The sequence below is a fragment of the Procambarus clarkii genome, chromosome 62 (assembly GCF_040958095.1).
Source record: "Procambarus clarkii isolate CNS0578487 chromosome 62, FALCON_Pclarkii_2.0, whole genome shotgun sequence".
Lineage (NCBI taxonomy): Eukaryota > Metazoa > Arthropoda > Malacostraca > Decapoda > Cambaridae > Procambarus > Procambarus clarkii.
Genome location: NC_091211.1, coordinates 17859994 through 17879568, shown reverse-complemented (window position 1 = coordinate 17879568; position 19575 = coordinate 17859994). Strand labels below are relative to the sequence as shown.

The 19575-nt window shown below is 35.7% G+C and overlaps 1 protein-coding gene across 2 annotated transcripts in view; it reads right to left on the bottom strand.

Moving 5' to 3' along the window:
* Nucleotides 1–2731: 2731 nt before the first annotated feature.
* Nucleotides 2732–19575, bottom strand: part of LOC123766471 (lysM and putative peptidoglycan-binding domain-containing protein 2) — a 30751-nt gene continuing 13907 nt past the window's right edge. The window contains exons 4-5 of one of the 2 annotated variants that reach the window (XR_011223520.1): nucleotides 7595–18507; nucleotides 2732–7542 (exon numbers count right to left, since the gene is read on the bottom strand). Coding sequence is in view for 1 of the 2 variants with exons in the window: in XM_045755590.2 (XP_045611546.1) it covers nucleotides 18303–18507 (205 nt within the window). In the remaining variant the exon portion in view is untranslated. Of the gene's footprint in view, nucleotides 18508–19575 lie in introns of both variants that reach the window. The other variant, XM_045755590.2, reaches the window with a different exon arrangement.

The following is a 19575-nucleotide window of genomic DNA, read 5'->3' as shown; positions in this document are numbered from 1 at the left end:
GAAGCTGCGACAGACAGCGAAACCAGGATATTTGTCTATAAAACCACATTTACCAATGGCGGCGCAGACCTTGATGAGCATGTCACTTAGTTGATTAAATACCTTTGCCAAACGAGACCTCCATAAGCCTAACAGTTTCACGTTCCTGACAACTGGACACTACAACTCGAACCATGCCCCCGATAGCGAATATCGGGGACAACTTTTCAATGTCACTGGCTTGTGGCACTGCTAATAAGCAAATATGACTGGAATGCCGCATTAACCGAGGACTTGATTCTCAACCAATTGACTGTCAACCATTCATGATGTATTTCCGGGGGAAAACAAATCCCATGGACGAACAGTCTTTGTTGTTAATCGTATTTTCTAATATTTGCAAGCAGGGTTGCAACAACAATCTTGCATGTACAATTATACCTTTTACTATAATTTGTTTATTTATCCATTCATTGAATTGATGAGTACTGTATATGTATGTATGCAAAGTTGACACATTAATTCCAAGTGACTTTGTCATCCCTAATTGCACTCAACTCCTAAATAGTAAACTCTTGGTAAAGACATCTGTAACATACTAATTGTGTCTGAAGCAGTGCACAGATATGACATAGTAATAATAAGTGAGGGAATCAGAGTCAGTCTCCTGTGTATCCCATCCCATAATAGCCTACGAATGTGATACAACTGATGAGTTAGCCAAATTATATTCTCTAATGAGGAAGCTGATTATCACCACCTTTGAACGCATAGTTGATAGACGTAGGCTAAGCTACAAGTTTACACCATCTGCTGAAGTAGATCTGGCCCACTATAAACCCTGTCAGCAAAACTATTCACATACTATGCGTCACTATGTAACTGAATGTGAACAAACCGTAGAATTAAGATATATCACAAGCGTTCAATAAATATGTAAACAAAATTATATTACCAGAAACCTTAGGCAAATATCCCAAGTTTACTTACCGTAGGTAGTGCATGTAAACTTTCCACCGCCCCACTGGCTGTGGGGTGCATGATAAGCAAAGCAAATTATGTGTAACTAGCTCACAGTAAATGTAAATTGTTTAGCTTAGAGGCTGTTGTGTTGCAGGTCTTGAATCAATTGTTGATATATATACCATGTTAAAATAGGTTTTAACTTGCTCATTATGTACCCGTGTAATCTCTGAAAATTATGCACATTATGTACATCATAATAAATTAGCTACACTAACATGTTACTTTTCAAATATTATAAGCAACAAAGATGAATATGGTGCAGACTCAGATGCAAAGGATGCCCTTGGCTACCGAAGAAAATTATATAGTAATGCTCAATTAGAGGTAATATCATAAATAGAAATCTTTTTAAATATTCGCACTCATGCATTTACCCCAAGACTATTTACTGAAGGGCCTCTATATATATCTCTCTAGTGGCCTCGAGAGGGTCAGGAAGCCAGTGGCTTGTCATTGTTCCCGAGGATCTTTTCTATCTGGATTTTGAAGAGCAGTAATATCTTGGTATTTATGGTTTCGGCAGGTAACAGTCATCTCTAACACAGCAATAACATTTTCAACTAGTCTACACAAGTCCCCCATCAACTCTGATAATATATTACCTGCAAATATAAATTTTTAGATCCTCTAATAATTTATATTAGGCTTACATTCCTAACATTCTTGCCGTAACACTCTTGTACATACAGTATTTAATAACCAAGATGACATATCAAAACACCGCTGTACTCCTACATTATATACAATTAGTCACTGTATTACAACATTAACTGCATTATTTCCTATATAAAATCCTTTTATGTCCTTTAACAGAACTATGCCTTCATACATGCTCATCACTCAAAAGTCCTACATTAATTTTGTCATATGCCTTTTCAAAGTTGATAAGTTATGTTCTGTACTATGTACTACAGTACAATCATTCGTACATGCCTTAGCTACAAAGTTCCTCAATACTAATACCTGATCTACACTTTCCTCTTTCACCACAGAACCCATCTTTTTCATCACAAACCAAATTCTCAGTAATTTATGTACCTCATATTTATTTATTTATCATACAGTATTTATAAAAATATATGTTCATATTTATAAAATATGAACTCTTACAATATCTGTACTGCCATACACAATAAATTTCTACCAATATAATTTTCACACACTATAGTCCTTACATTTAGTGTTACATTCACAACTAATCCATTGTCATGGTACCCCTATCCCATGCCTTCTAGCATATTCTTCACACCAGCACTATTTCTTTTCTCAACAACATGTAATTATTTGTGTGTATACATCAACATCCCCTGCAACGTCCCCACATTTTGGCTGTTTCATGTACTGTACTCTTCTCTTCCACATATTTATCAAATGACATACTACCTTACACTTCTCGCACAATCAAATCCAACAGAGTTCACATCAGCGCCTTTTTCATCACTTAAACCAATTGCACTCTTAAAAGTCTTCACATATTTTGTAATCTCTTTACCATTTAACATTCTCCATATCTACCTTTTACATTCCCATTTACCCCTTCTCCAGTCTTCCTTTAGTTATTGCTGTAAATTATATTTTTGTTTCTTCTTCCTTCATTTTATCTGAATAATGGAAATCACGTCTTTTTAAATATTGAAACATGGCTACGGAAGTTTAAATTTATAAAAGGAATGATCAATCATATCAGAAAGAATGTACAAAAAATTGTGAAATGCAAATACTGTACTATAGATATATTTTATTAATAAATTACATATATTACATTCTTTTTTTTACAATATACAGAATACGCAATATACATATTTACACTAAAGGTAATATATTATGTCATTTTATATAATATCTACAGTTCCAAAAACAAGACTTGTTACAGCTAGCTTAAAACACAACCCAAACTAAACAAAAACCACTTTTGTTAAATAATAAATTGCATATATGAAATTAATACATATGAATGTTTCTAGGGCACATAATACAAGTTATAACAGGAACAGTACCATTAATAAACCTGAAATTATTAGATGTGATAATAAACTTTTTTATATTTAAATAAACATTAAATACCAGAATGAAATTAGAATTACAAATAAGCACTTATGAGGGAATGAAAGGAATTTCTTGGGTGGAAAATACTCCAAAGTGTAGGATTGCAGATGTATTTAAAGATGAGCAGATATGAAGAAAACATAAATGAGTAAACATGAGAGATGAGTACAGAGATGAAGAGACATAATGAAGATGAAGAGAAGCATGGAGAGTATTCAGCATACAGTATAACCATTCATTGTGAAAGTTGTGCACTTGCACACCAAAGGAACAAAAACCAGAGATGGTGAATCTGAAGAAGTGTGTTTGCAGATGTGCTCCTATACAGTATTGTAAATGTGTCAGTGCTCATAACATCAAAAAACATAATGATTTAGAAGGCAGTACATTAAATAGCTACTGTACTTGTACAAATTTGTGTTAGAAAAGTCTTTGGGAATTAAGACTCATGAAGTTCCATGGAAAAAACTCAAGTCTCGAACAAAGAAACAGAGCAATTCAAAATACAGTACTTTACAAATTCTGAATGACCAACACTAATGAAAGATAGCATACATGGTGGCTCTTGTATCCAAACAATCAAAATACAGAGCTTCAACACTTTTAACATTTCGTTTAGAAATTCATGAGGATCACCCAAACTTCTTATATAATCTATACATAATGTTCCAGAATGGTATAATGGTATTTTAAAGCAAGATACTTGCCATATGTATTAAGACTTGTAATACACATATTTTTTTCTTACACTGTTCATTAGTGTCACATATGTGCTATAACACTAGAAAGGGATACCATTACCACAATTTTGACACTTCAGACTTGGTAAAATTTATTGCTAAATATTTACACTTTTATAAACATAGTCACTTTGAGTTTCAGCATTTAAACAAAATATCCAAGCTTCAGTTATAAACAGAAACTTGCCATATATTTTACTCTCTTACTCAAATCATAAAAAAATCTGAATTTGGTTTCAAACATGTATACAGTATTAAAAAGTGACAATATTTTGGTATGTCTATGACCATTACACAATTAGTTGTTAATGGTCCAGACAGACCAAAAAGTCATTGCTTCCTTTATTTTCAGATTTGAGGGTTGGGTGTCTTAATACTCAGCCAGGAACAAATCCACAAGGGCCGTGACGAGGATTCGAACCTGCGTCCAAGAGCATCCCAGACACTGCCTTAATCGACTGAGCTACGGCCCTTGTGGATTTGTTCATTTGATACATCACGTTAGTGTGATCTCTGTGTGTAACTCAGCCTATTGTGACTTACAGTCTACATGTACATTAAAAAAATACCCCACTTCAATAAGATTAAACAACACACAGTTCCTAGTGTGTAACCTCTGTACTTTAAACATTCAAAAAGGCTTAATTTTAGTCTTGTCAAAATGTATAAGTCTGGTTTCAACAAGAATTAAAATTTGACAATCATCTGAGAGAATTTTAATAATAATAATAATAATAATAATAATAATAATAATAATACATTAATAATAATGATGTTAATAGTAAGGCCCCAACTCAAGAATCAAGTGGCAAAAATGCCATACTGCATAACAGTATGATGGTATGGATCTAACAGTATGGAAGTTTGCTATATTACATCATCTACTATTCCTAACCATTTACCTTAATAAACTAGTTATATTGGACAACTAAAATTAATAAAATATACATCATGGCTGCAGTTCTAAACGTTTTCTAGCAGCTCAATAAAATCATCAGGATAAATAGGGGCAACTTGTCAGCACCTTTGACAAGCTGCTGGCTTGCCTTATAATATAAGGCATTATATTCCTGTTCTTATTGAAACTCTAAAGAAATAATGGATCAGGTAAATTTGGGTAAATATCATTGTGATTTCCAAAGTCTTCCAGTTACAGTACAGGTATTTAGAAAATACCTCAAGTTGTTTTAATGTTGACAACAAAAATTATAGGTATTATTTTTAAAAGGAAACAAAATAAAAAGTTTACAACAATGTATACTCAAACAATTAGGTTAATGCTATTTACATAAGTAATTATAAGTACAGTACCTGTACTGTATAAATTGCTTGGACATGAAATGTTTTTGGGATTGGCACTTGTACTTGGATTATGTTTGAGCCAAATTCACCTTAATACTGTATATGCATTCACACACAGCTGCCCTTTGGAGAGGCCATACCCTGGAAACACAAACCGAAACTGTCTCTATTTTCCGCTTGTTACAACTTGTAATAAAGTTGTTACATCTTGGCTTAACGTGTTTATGACGTATTAGAACGTTGTTACAACTTGTTATATTGGTTGTTATAACTGGTTTGGAGGTGTTAAAACTTGTTCGAACGTTGTACCAACGTCGTAGTTTCGGTGTGTGTTTGGAGGGTATAGCCAAAAACTTTTTCACTTCCTTTTTGACATTCAACACTAAATAAACGTTCTCGAAAGGCTATCAGTGGATTTTTTGTTTAAACTGTAACATCAATGTATGAGGAATTTAATATTCATATAAACTGTATTCGTACTCATTAAAGGTCATCAAGTACTGTATTCTGCATGAGGAATACATGTATATTACTCACAAACATTGCTTTCTCAAATTACAACTACAGTACTTTCATAATTCATCTATTTCTTGTCAAAACCCTCTTCTACCTCATTGCTTAAAATTTCATATGAATATAAGCCTCTTCACTACATCAATATTTGAATGAGGCTCAACCTACTCAAAAGTGAGCTCCGACTTCTCGTTATATTCTCATAAGCATGAGCACCAGAGTTTACTTGACAAGAGAGAAACCTTGAAATTCAAGCTTCTGAAATCATGAAATTCAATCTTCTTTTCTAGGTGCAAAATGTGATGATGCAACCAATATTTAAATGCTTACATTATCTCAAGTAATTTACACTGAAGAGAGATGATATGTACCACCAACATTCATATATACAGTACATTGCTCCGAGATGCAACACCAAAAATATTAAACACATAGACAAAGATACAAATTGTTTTTGATCCAATATGGATCACCAAGTATCAGGCAGTATTCATAATGTGAAAATTAAGCTATACTGTACTGTGATAATAATTTAATAAAAGCACTTCATTCTACATACAATACAGTGTGAGTGCACTCTGGTTTGGTCCTTAAGTTCAACAGTTCTTCATCCAGACATTTGTTCCTCCAGTAAGTGAGCATATACTAAGCAGTACTCCAGTTGACACACACATGCAGTGTGTGTGTGTGTGTGTGTGTGTGTAATTATTTAAGAGTAGTTACAGGATGAGAGCTACACTCAAGTGTCCCGTCTTCCCAGTACTTTTTGTCGTATAATGCTTTAAAACTACTGACGGTTTTGGCTAACACAACCTTTTCACTTGGTTTGTTCCAACCGTCTACCACTCTGCAAGACAAAACTTTTTAATATTTTTTGGCACCTGTGTTTCCTTAGCTTGAATTTGTGTCCTCTTGTTCTTAAAGTTGCTGGTTTCAGGAATCCATCCATTCATTTCATCTACGAAATTGACAAAGAGATATTTCTGAAACCAGCAACTTCAAGAACAGGACACATATTCAAGCTTAGGAAACCAACGTGCCAAAAAAATATTACAAAGTTTTAAAGAACAAAAAAGTTTTTTATTAGAAAGTTTTCTTTTGCAAACATAATAGTAGACAGTTGGAAAAAGTTAAGTGAGAGGGTAGCGAAGGCCAAAACCATCGGTACTCTAATTTCAAAGCATTATACAACAGTGTACTGGGAAGACGGAAAACACGAGCAGAGTTCTCATCCTGTAAATACACTTAGGTAATTACACACACACACATTAAATATATGTAGTAGAGGGGCATCGCTGATAAGTGGACAGCACTCGGGGGTCATAGTCCTAAGGGCCTGGGTTCAATTCCCGGCCGAGGTGGAAGCAAATGGGCAGTTTGCAGGCGATGAGTCACAATAATGTGGCTGAAGTATGTTGACCAATCCACACACTGGAAAATGAACAATCGACTTGAGAATGGTCCAGGACGGACCGAAACCAACATAGACGTCGAAACGTCGTCGTCCCTTCATTTTCTAGTGTGTGGATCGGTCAACAAATGGGCAGTTTCTTTCACCCTGATACACCTGTTTACCTAGCAGCAAATAGGTACCTGGTAGTTAGACAGCTGCTACGGGCTGCTTCCTAGGGATGTGTGTGTGTACTCACCTGGTTGTGCTTGCGGGGGATGAGCTTCAGCTCTTTGGTCCCTTTGTGTGTGTGTGTTACAAATACATGTAGTAGATATAATAGAGGAAAAAATAGAATGGTTAGAAAGGTGGAGTCCAAGAGCTAATAGGCTTGATTCTGCAGACATAAATATTAAATACAAATAGTACTTTATTTTCAACAGTTTAATTTTAGTTACTGAGGAGGTGCAGTAGTGAGAAGGGAGAATGAGAAGAAATTACAAGACAAAGAAGGGGGATGAGGCATCATTTCTCTTCACTACACACCTGCAACATTTCTCTTCACTACACACCTGCAACATTTCTCTTCACTACACACCTGCAACATTTCTCCTCTTCACTACACACCTGCAACATTTCTCTTCACTACACACCTGCAACATTTCTCCTCTTCACTACACACCTGCAACATTTCTCTTCACTACACGCCTGCAACATTTCTCCAGTACATTCTGTGCTTAATCATTTTCTATGTTTCATCATCCTTTAGTTCTCTTACATTTTTTCCAATAAATACAAATAATAAAATTATTACTATTAGTTGTTTGTCATTTGGAACACTATACAGTATCACTAAAAAAATAACATTTTAAAGCCATTATGTAACATCACAGAAAAAATTACCAAGAATTTTTCAGTACCCCCTGTACTTTTGTTTTCTTAAATTCAGAGGTGCATAAAATATGCAATCTAAATCCATGCACACATAAATATGTCCTTATATATTATATAGTATTTCACAAATAACCTAAAAATACTGTACACATACAGTAATGTACAGAATATTCTTAACCCTCATTGCCCTTGCTAAATTACAGCAGCTTACAAATGTTTAAACTTTTTCATCAGTATTCTTGCAAAATTGCCTTCAGATCTGCTTAATGGCAAGTTACTGATACAATATGAAAATACATATACTGCATTGTATATTAATATTTTTGCTTCATTCTTAATGCAGTTTGAATTTAAACGCTTAGGAGTTTCTTTCTTTAAAAATACCTATCTCAGTTGAGAACTAAACCATACACCAGAAGGTGAGGAGACAACAACATTTCGGTCTGTCCTGGACCATTATCAAGTAGACTGTCCAGGACGGACTGAAACGTCGTCGTCTCCTCATCTTCTGTTGTGTGGCTTAGTTCTCAAGTCTTCACACCACGTTATTGTGACTCATCATCTGCACCTATCTCAGTTACTGAGTTTTAAGTGACAATTATGGCAGTCACAAATGCTTGTAATACCCAACATCAAACATACATTCCTTAACACTACAATAATTTACTAGCTTTGTCATTTAACCATCATATGCAAATGATGTTAATGTGTAACAAACTGTAATAAAAAAAGACCTGGAAACAGATTTTACACTCTACCAGTATATTATCTCCAAGTCCCTTTCTTCATGAGAAAAAGCATTTCTCACACTTTAAATGCAACTACAGTACCTTGGAATGTGTACCAAGTTCAGCTATTGATAGTGGCCACTTTATTCATTTTAGTTTATTATTTTAAGGACAAAAAATAAAAAAGAGGGACCCCATGTATGTGACCAGTAACAGGGACTATGGTTAAGAGAGCATGGTATCAGCCATTACATTATATGTGAATATCTTACAAATAATATGAATACCCAAAGACGGATCTAATTAAAACAAAAATTACTGTGCAAGTTAACTGCTGCAGATGCATTATAAGGGCACTTTTAACATCACAGAGTATCAAAGCTGAGAAGTGAACACTGAAATGAAGAGCACATTCATGCAGTTATGAGTTACAGCAGAACTGTTCAAAACTGGAACTAACCCAGACAAAGAAAATTTAATGAAACAATCTTTCAACATGGGAGAGATGGTATGAAGTGTAACAAGGCTGGTGATGAGCAACTGGAAGAGACCATTAGAGAGGCGTTATAAAAGATAAAGTGCCGGGTGATAGGCCATCAATGCCAATATACGTACAGTGTGTTCTTGTAATAACTGTCTCACAAAAGATATACCAAGCATAACTAAGAAAAATGTAAAAGATGTGTAATAATTATAAATAATTAAGTCACAGAAGTATTAGCATTTAAATAACAAATTGCAATAATCAAGAACCTATCAATATAATGAGGCCAATAAGCTGGAGATAACGTAAGTGTTGAATAAGAATAATCAAGAATATGTATGTATAGTAAGTCGTTGTATAGAGAGATCCACTTAGGGAAAAACACATGCTTAAAAAAATTACATTACATGAAGACGAACTTTGAGGGTTGCATTACATGAAGGTGAATTTGGGGAGGGGTCTTGACGCAAGAACATAGTCCATAGTAAAATACAAGAAAACCTTCACAAACTCAAACCACACAAAATATTTTCATGCTATGCATTTATTTTGTCTGAAATGTGATCACATTTCACTACACTACATATGTAACTACACTAAGTGTAGTTACAAGATGAGAGCTACACTCGTGGTGTCCCGTTTTCCCAGCACATTAAAAACCACGTGTTTGAGTTTAGATTATGCAGGGATTCACTATATGAGTATATGCACCTGTGTGTGCTTGTGAAGTTTGAGCTTAAACACTCATTTTTACGTCTTAAAACAGACTGGTCTACAAGTCCCCAAACTCACCGAGTTATGAATATCTACTTCTGTGCCTTTTTCTCTAAATGATTCTGGCAAGTAGGTCCCTTCAAATTAATTCTGGCCAGTTGATCTGTTACCTATTCCATTCCGATCATTATACTTACTGTTATTAAATTCCAATGAATGCTTCAGAGCCTCTCAACAGCCTGTAAGTCTTTCTGGAGTTTTCTGAAGTCTTTGTTATTAATTTGGTCATTCGCAAACATTGACAAATAGGATTCAGCCACCACTGTTAGGTCACCGACATAGATCCAGAATAGTATACTGAACATATCTTCAAGGAACACAGGAGACAGTAAACAAGTTGTGAAGAAAACACCAAATGCAGAGCAGGGACTCCCATTTATTCAACATTTTGCAGAGGAGGTTTATTCTGAAATGCACCTACAAATTTATGGGTAAATATTTGGCTTTATACAAACATAACCAGCAGGGTGCTGGTAGAACAAAACAACAAACTTGAACGACCACAATTGTTTCTAAACACGGTTGCCATCAACCAGCAGCAAGCATGTGGCCTGGCTAATATAAAGAAACCTGGAGAGGCAAAATTGAAAAAGATCAACGAAGAGTAGCAGATGAATTAAAAAGCTTTGTAAAATGTTGAATACCCAGTCTAAAGAATAATGGTGTGTAGCAGAGGAGCATCAAAGTCAAGAAAGACAAGCAGATGCCTTGAAGATATGAGGACGTGCAGCTATGTCTGATTGAGGCAGCAGCTCAGTGCAAATCATGATGAATGACAATACGCTATAAACAGGGAAAAAATAAAGGAAACAGGACTTAGCACGTACAAAAGATATCAGTACGGAGGGGTGTGAGGATTCAAGGAATGCTAGCAACATATGGAGAAGTGTGGAAACAAGGAGTGCTAGTATGGAGTAGTGTGGATATACAATAAGAGATGATAATAAAGGAGTAGTGTTTGGATGTAAAGGGAATAAGAGTTGCCAGTGCATGAAAGATGACAGTACTGTATGGGTCAGCGAATGGAGTTGTGCGTGGATTTGATTGCACATGAAGGAAATGCAGCACCTGTCGCCTTGCTGGTTAGTGGGAAACTACCTGTATGTACAATATTAGCTGTAGATGCAGGATAGACCCAAACACGTCCCCACGGTCCAGTCCTTGACCAGGCCTCCTCGTTGCTGGACTTGTCAACCAGGCTATTAGATGCGGCTGCTTGAAGCCTGACATGAATCACAGCCTGATTGATCAGGTATCCTTAGGGTTAGGGAAGCTTTACTATATTTTTTATCAAACTGTGGGTCATTACATACATCAATAGCCTCATCTCTCTTGAACATCGAAAAAGGCTTTGCTAATTACTCTCAGAGTGATGAAGTTGTTGCAATGACAGGTCTACCCAAGGCTCAAAATTGATGTTTTATTCTTTAAACATGGATGAAGAATGTTACTCCTAACCTATACTGCTATAAAAAGATACCTTTGCCAGTGGCTCACACATATCTGAAAATCTACTTTTTTTATTTTAAGATAGCTCATGCTTCAATATCGTTTCCTTCTATCAGAAATGTTCAATACAAAATAATTAAAGCTTTTTTTCTGATAAAACATAAGAACATGTAACAAAAAGTGTGAAAAGCAATGTAAGTTTTGATCGTCATAATACACACAATACCTAATCAATCCTGGTATGCTTTCTGGAAACAAATCATAACATTTAAAACTAGAATGAGTATTAGCTTAAAGAAGAGGTGAAAGTTTTATGACAACAGGTACCGGTACTTCAAATGTAATATGACAATTTACTTCGTTATCATACAGGCAACCCCCTAGCTTATCTATGTATCTGTCTGAGTGAGAGAGAAAGTCAGAAGCAAACCTAGCTATGCCTTGTACAAGTGTAAGCAAAGATTCTTCTGAACCAGTGAAGAGAACGAGGTCTATAAGTGTCCACTGGTCTAGACCCTAAGCCAGCTGCTACTAGTGATGCTAAGGAAAGTGTATGGTGTTTCACCGATAGTTATGGAAGAAAATACACACAAGTGTTTGTTTTATGTACAGTACAGTACTATAATAAATTAAATTATATGTCACTCGGCTCTCACATTCATATGGGATCATGTCTTTTTACCAAGTACTGTACAGTATATACTCTTAGATTTATATTTCATTTATATGCAGAAAAACAATAAAATAAACTATATCATCTTTAGACACAAATTTTTCACACCAACCCTTTAACCATTTGCAATACATTCAGATCAAGTTATGCAGTTGCAAACTTAACTCAACAGCAGTTGGGATAATCTTGCAACCACTTTCAAACCAGCTGCAAAATGCCAAATTTCTGAACTTCACCACCCTGCTGCACCATATGTATGATCTTGTACTACAAGGCATTAGCTCTTTTGTATTCCAAGATTTATTTAAACAAATATTAATCCTTCCTATGTTGATTCAAAATAGAGGTTCATTAGAGTCCCTTTTCAATAGCAATCAAAGCAATGGAAAAAATTAATGTCACAGAAGGCATCCAGTGTCTGTGAGGGTGGAAAAGTTAGCCAGTCATTATCAAAAGAAGTCACCAAGTCAGGAGAGGAAATGGGTGCCAGGCACTGAAGCCACCGACCCTACTTTCCTGGAGACTTGCCTCCCTTCGCAGTGCACTACAAAATCCTGGGGCTGGTAAGACACAAGCAGGCTATGAGGCCACTATCAAAACCCCAAAGTGAACAACCCAACCACTGCAGCCAGCAGTGGTTTCCTTCAATCAAAACATGCAAATGTCCCAAGGTTAGCACGAGGAGGAAGTTCTAAGCCATTGTGACTATGTAGCATTTGGAAGGGACATGAGGATACATATTTGGGGTGGGACGGAAGAAAGGAATGGCGAGATTAAACTAGGAACCTAGAAATGAAACAAAAGAATGAAATCATGATCCAACCTGTTGGCACAAAAGAGGAAGTTCCTGTGGAGAACACCCAAAAGCAAGAACCACCATCCTCTCGCCAGCAACAGAAGCCACCACATCTGGATTAATGAAGCAAAGGCATACATGAAAGCCACAGTCTGCCCACTGTGTAATATATATATCACTGTGTAATAGTCTTATGATGCTGGTTTATTTTTTTATAAACAAGTAAACCACGCAAGAAAAAAAATACTGTATTGGGCAGTGAAAAAAAGCAAAGCCAAAGCCAGAACCACAAAGTAACAATATGGCACAGGCGCACCAGAGCTCTGGTGTGGGCCAGCATCCCACCATGGCAGTCCTGCATCAACAGGCAGAGACAGTTACCTTTATGAAGGAACTGCAGAGTCCAGAACAGAAAAGGAGGGTGGTGAAGTAAAAACAACCTACCCAGGAATAAGACATAATGAATAAGGGGAACTAGCTACCCAGACAATCATAGACATAGGCAGGGAAACTCCTCTCTAGTAGATGCCAGGGAGAAGTTTTGGCCATATCAGCCCTGAACCCAAACCTTATAAACACCAGACATAAAAGCTCAAACATGAAAGTGGAGAGGGGTTGAGAGCAATTACAGTGCTGTAGATAATGCACAATTAATTATAGTGTGACCAATTAGTACATTCAGATATCTAGACAAATGAAAATATGAGTAACTGAATAAATGATTGCATTCTAATGTTCAAAACAAGTTAGCCAATTCCAAGCTGACCTGTTTGACCAGATAGAATTACAATATTGTCTGCCCCATGCCAGGCAGACAACTGGCATGGGGCTACACCCATGTGTCTACCTTGGGTAGCCACATACATCATCACCTCTCTTAATCAAGCAGATCACTCTGAAACACATGGGAAAAGTGTCAAATCAAACAAGTACAAGGAAATAGATCACTGGTATAACTTTGTTCCTATATAACTCTCAGACTCTTGGCCATGGGTAGAAAATGCAAGGAGTTTTCTCAAGGATCTGGGCTCCAGGCACATTGAAACAACAAGACTCCTAGAGCAGTTCACTGAAACAACAAGACTCCTAGAGCAGTTCACTGAAACAAGAGGTAGGGTAGTAAGGTTCCTTTACTGGAATCTCTATGTGGTGATCCAGAAAGGAAATACAGTAGGAAATACTTACTGCATCCTTTCTCACCATCGGAGGAGTTCAAAGATATCTGCACTTTCTAGCAAAGAAACTTTTTATTTTTTAATGTTCCTATCTTGTACCCAATCATTTCTGTAACTTTGTATAATAATATTTATAATAGAGAGTAATCACACTAACGTGACTGCATCAATGAGAAAATCTGGAGCACGTGATGAGAGTTCGAACCTATGCGGTGGGTGTTCCCACGCACATGCTTCTAGTGACTAGACCATGACATGGTATAAGGATTGTAATCTGGAGTTTTACTGACCACACAAGGATTTCCCGAGGCTTCTACTAAAACCGGAACAGGATTTTCACACAATCCCCCATGCACTCTGGCTCTGTCATCTAGAACTTGTTCTACCTCTGACACTCCTCTTTCAATACACAGAAAACAATCCAGTTTGCAATCCTTATACCATGTCATAGTCTAGTTGCTAGAAGCATGTGCGTGGGAACATCCTCCACATAGGTTCAAACCCATATCACTGTGCCTACAGACTTTCTCAATATATATAATAATAAAATTATAGTGGCAGAAGCAAATGTTTACACATATTCAGAGACAAACAACAAGATTTTCTCTGAATGCTCTTTATTTCCTTCTGAGGTTATGGATCCCCACAATTGCACCTCTTTATAAAAAATAAAGTCTTTAATAACTACTAAAGCTCTATACACGTAATAATAAATATTTCAGCAACATACGATTTGCTGGTACAGTATTCTTATGTTGAGTCTGTCTGGTCTATTTAGATACTCAAGTCCAGGTTCTGATCTAAGTGTTCAAGCTGTATTAAGCATGCCAAATTTGTGAAAATACTTAAGGTTTCCAGATTATTGATATAAAGATTTCCAAGGGTCTATTGTACAAAATTGTACTGGTACTGTATATGAAATGTTTACACACATTGCATTCATACTGAACCAGAATAACAATTTAATTTAAGATTTTGAAGCATCCAATTTATAATGAGGAAAAGATATCTTTTTCAAACTAATAATATAAGGTAACAATATCTTCAAACTAATAATATTGTCTAATTTTAAACAAATTTCTGCCTAAAAAAGAATGGTGCAAAAATACAATTTGTCCTAAAAACAAAAAGTGATGATTAAGTACAGTACTGTACCAGTATTTTAGTGTACCGGAAAATCTTGTACAACTGTGTGTGGGAGTGCATGTCAGGTAACGTTTGAATGTGTGCATAAATGTGTAGGAATATGAGTACTGTTCTGTGCAAAAGTGATAATTAATTTATGTAGGTTGAACAGGTGAATGAGCATGCCAGAATGCATGCATTTACACCAATTAAATGGCGATGACATTCAGTCATCATGTCCTCAACCCTTAGTATTGACAGGCCTGGTTGACCAGTCCAGCAACCAGGAGGCCTGGGCAATGACCGGGCCACAGGAACGCTAAGCCCCGAAATCATCACAAGGTAACCTACATGTGCATCACATATATTGGGGCCTGCCAGCAACTAAGGCTGCATTACATTCAGTCAGGGAAACACACACAATGAGGCAGTAAAGCACAAAATGATAAAGCTAATAAAGATAACAAAATGAATCAAGACATAACAGCAAGAGAGGAAAGACATACTGTACAATACTTTGTGTTGTGTTGCCAAGTGAAGGCTTAGCAGACCGGACAAAAATTCCATTGAAAGGCATATCAGGTAACATAATGGGGCTATATGGGAAAATCTTACCGATTAATTGTATTTCAAATTTACAATAGGGTTTTCAAGATAGGCATATACAATGTGTGCAAATACATGCTCTATCACTGATGCTAATAAAAAAAAAGTACAGTAAATAATTGTCAAAAAGAGTTGCCAAGTCTGGAAGATTATACAACATAGTAAACTATACAATCATGACCACAAAATAGCATAAAATTTAGAAAATTGGATATACCAAAGGGGAAACACAGCTGACAATAATGCAGAGAAATGCCAAACTATTGTAGCTAACATTATGTCTCTAAGGCAAAACATTAATTACAAAATTAGTCTACTCTCATCAAGTTAATTTCATTCAAATTTAGATGGTATATAATATAGTGGTATCATTTTTGGCTCTGATTCGGGAAACAAGCATTTATTGAAAAACGTTTTGATTAACTACTGTATATCAATATTTTTTTATTAGCAGCATATACAAAGACTTTCAGATAAGCATAATACAAAATTTAAAGTATTAATTTATAATTACATAGTACATATATTACATTCAAAGTAAGTTTGGTTAATGAGCTCCACCTTTTCTTTAGTCAATTCAAATGAATTTCTTTGTAATGTTCACAACAATGAACAAATTACCTTATGACATTAATAATAGGCATGCTTACATATTTACATTTATATATTTAACATTACGTATATCCCTTACACACAAATAATAAATGTACATAATATGTACTTGAAGGACAATGAATCGGGCAGATATGGTTCCAAACACGTTGGCCAGTGCAAGCCAAAGCTTATTATAAGAGCGGTGCAGCCACATTTAAAAAGGTTGAAGAATTATTCTGTAGGTTGATATGTCCCAATACAAGATTATCCTCTTAGATTAATGAGAAAACTTAAGCATTTTGTATGATTAAGATATGCCAAAGAGATTAGGGAAGTTTAAGAAAACAAAAATTGAACTGAAACCAGCCGTCTTATGGTAGCTGCATATTCAGGTAGAGTGCAGACAAATTAAACAGCAGCAGAGGTATTTATGTTTGAAAAAAATTAATACCACAGGGACACAGGCCACAAGGACAGCATTATTCCTTATGAATAAGAAATATCAAAATTCTATCATGGTGTTACTTTCAGGAGTCACCGGAGCCAGCGAGGTATAAATCCAAGTCACTTCATTCAACTATGAAATCTACTGAGCTGCAACATTTCATACAGGCGTATCAACATATAAATATGCATGGGAAGAATCCAGTTAGGGATTCCTGAATCGTTCCATCTGGCTGCTTTGAAGAACAAGTAGTTTGGCACAGTGGCAGTGGTTAGTCCTTCAGTGTCAAGTCGCAGTATGATCATGCCATGTTCCACAGTAATGTAATTAAGGCAAGAAATGATAGTAGACACTACAAATTAGTCAATATTAATTCTAATGTCAGTTTCTTTATACCGAAATTCAAACATTAAGGACTTGTACAGCAACGAAAGGCACTAAAAACTAATTCTATTTATGAGGTTGCAAGCATTCAAAATGCATCTCTCACATTGGTGTAGCACCAAGAAGAGAGACTGCACATACAGACAGTAAAACAGTTAAATGGAATGTAGTAACAAACTGAAGAATACGGATAAGCCTATCACTCATTTGTATGCAGTCTCAGTGCACTCGAAGAATCACCAGTATCATGAATGCTATTTATGATTAATACAAGTACTGGTGACCAGACCACACACTTTAGCCACGTTACTGTGACTCATCGCTTGCAATACAAGTACTGTATCTAATAATACATCACCCACCCCTTTGATGTACACTACTGAAAATGTATCAACATTTTTTTTAAGATGAAACTAAACTGCCTTTGGTTCTATATCAAATGTGCATTAAAGACATTGATTGCTCTTTGGCTATTTTAAGTTCACGAATTTTGTCCATGAAGTTATGTTTAGTACAACTTTCTAAAGATGATACTGTCTGAAATTTCTGCCTAAAACAAAAATTAAGAACAGAATTCCATTAAATACTAGCAAAATATAGGGTTACAAGTATACACTTATGTAGCTGGCAGGTTTCAATATCTTATGATGTGTTGGGTAGTACACAACTTTTTCAAACTTGGCTAACACTTCAAATAAAATTAATTAAAATAACAATATTCATCTTTTATTCGTACTACAAATTCATACACTTGCTTTGTAACTTCAACATAAATACTGCTTTATGGGATAGTGAGTATATTTCATACAAATGTTAAGCCATATTATTGGACTTTATCAACTAAACCACTTCAAGATACTGTATCACTTAATATATCACATATAATTTTGTTAAATACACACACTCACACGTAATATATTTATATATATTTATATATAGTTATTCATAATCACATTTCAGTGTTTATAATATTATATACAATTTCCTAATAATAGGGGGAGCAAGTTCATTCATTCTTTCATTCCATCGCTCGTAACAACATACTTATACATAAATCTGGACAATGCTACGGCCACATGTAGTACAATACAATCACTCTATCTTGAGAAATAGCTGCTTTTATCCCATCCTGTTTATGGCCAAATACAATTACAGTACTAGAAAGTTAGCACAAAACTGCTATAATTCATATAATTCCTCGTGTTCTCGTAGTAGTCTTTTAAGAGACATCGTTATGGTGCGCCCCTGGGTGACAACTGGGTGAGGTGCAGCTGTAGGATCATGCCATCCATTTTGATAAATGTTGTCACGTACCTTAGAATGGTAAGACCGTCGGCTATTACTACATCCAGAGTCATCCACCTCCATTCTGTCCACCATTGGGCTGAAATACACGTAACTGTTAAAATACTGTAGAACCTAACTACACACACGGCACAATACTATATGTGAACTACTGACAAACAATACTTTTTTTAATATGTATATTTTCATTTGGAAATAGGCCAGGGTATGGTATAATAACCTATGACGAGCCTCTAGATAAATTGTGGAACTCGACAAAGTTGGAAATCCCAGATTGTAACATAACAGTTTACATACACATACCCTGACAAGTTTGTAAAGCCTGGGAATTCTTTAAGGAAAATGCAGTGGTTTTCTTGCATGTATAGTATTATCATGAACTCTGATCTTGCAGGGTACAATGTGAAGCCTTCTCAGATGATGCTAATGACTTAAAAAATTTTGAGCTTGCCTTGGGTACGGATGTTGATAGTGAGTGAGTGTGTACCCAAGTGTAGTCACAGGATGAGAGCTACGCTCGTGGCATCCAATCTTCCCAGCACTCATGTAACATTTTGAAACTATTGACAGTTTTGGCTTCCACCACTTTCTCACTTAACTTGTTCTAACCATCACCTTTGGTACCCATTTCTTAGCCTGAATCTATGACCTCTTGTTCTTGGGGTTACCAGTTTCAGGAATATTTCAGGAATATATCTGTCAATTTGGTCAATTCTCATTACTATTTTGCAAGTGGTATTCATATCACCTCTTTTTCTTCTATCGTCTTGCTATGACATATTTAATGCCTCTAGCCTCTTTGTAACTTTTGTTTTTCAGTTCCAGAAGCCATTTTGTAGCATGCTTTGGCATATTTTCCAGTTTACTGATGTGTTTCTTGAGATATGGGCACCATATAACTGCTGCATATTCCAATTTTGGTCTCACAAAAGTAAAAAACAGGGATGGTACAGACAGCCTATGTGAACGCCAGTAACAAAGTACATACAACAACTGTTTGATGAATCTTCGTTATGGGGTGTGAGGAAATAAATTACATGTTCTTTATAAGTGAAAGTGCCCAGTTATATCTGCTTAGGTCAAATGTCCAGTATTGTCAAGTCTAATTCCATCATCATTGAATTTCAGTACAGTATTCTCCCCAGAT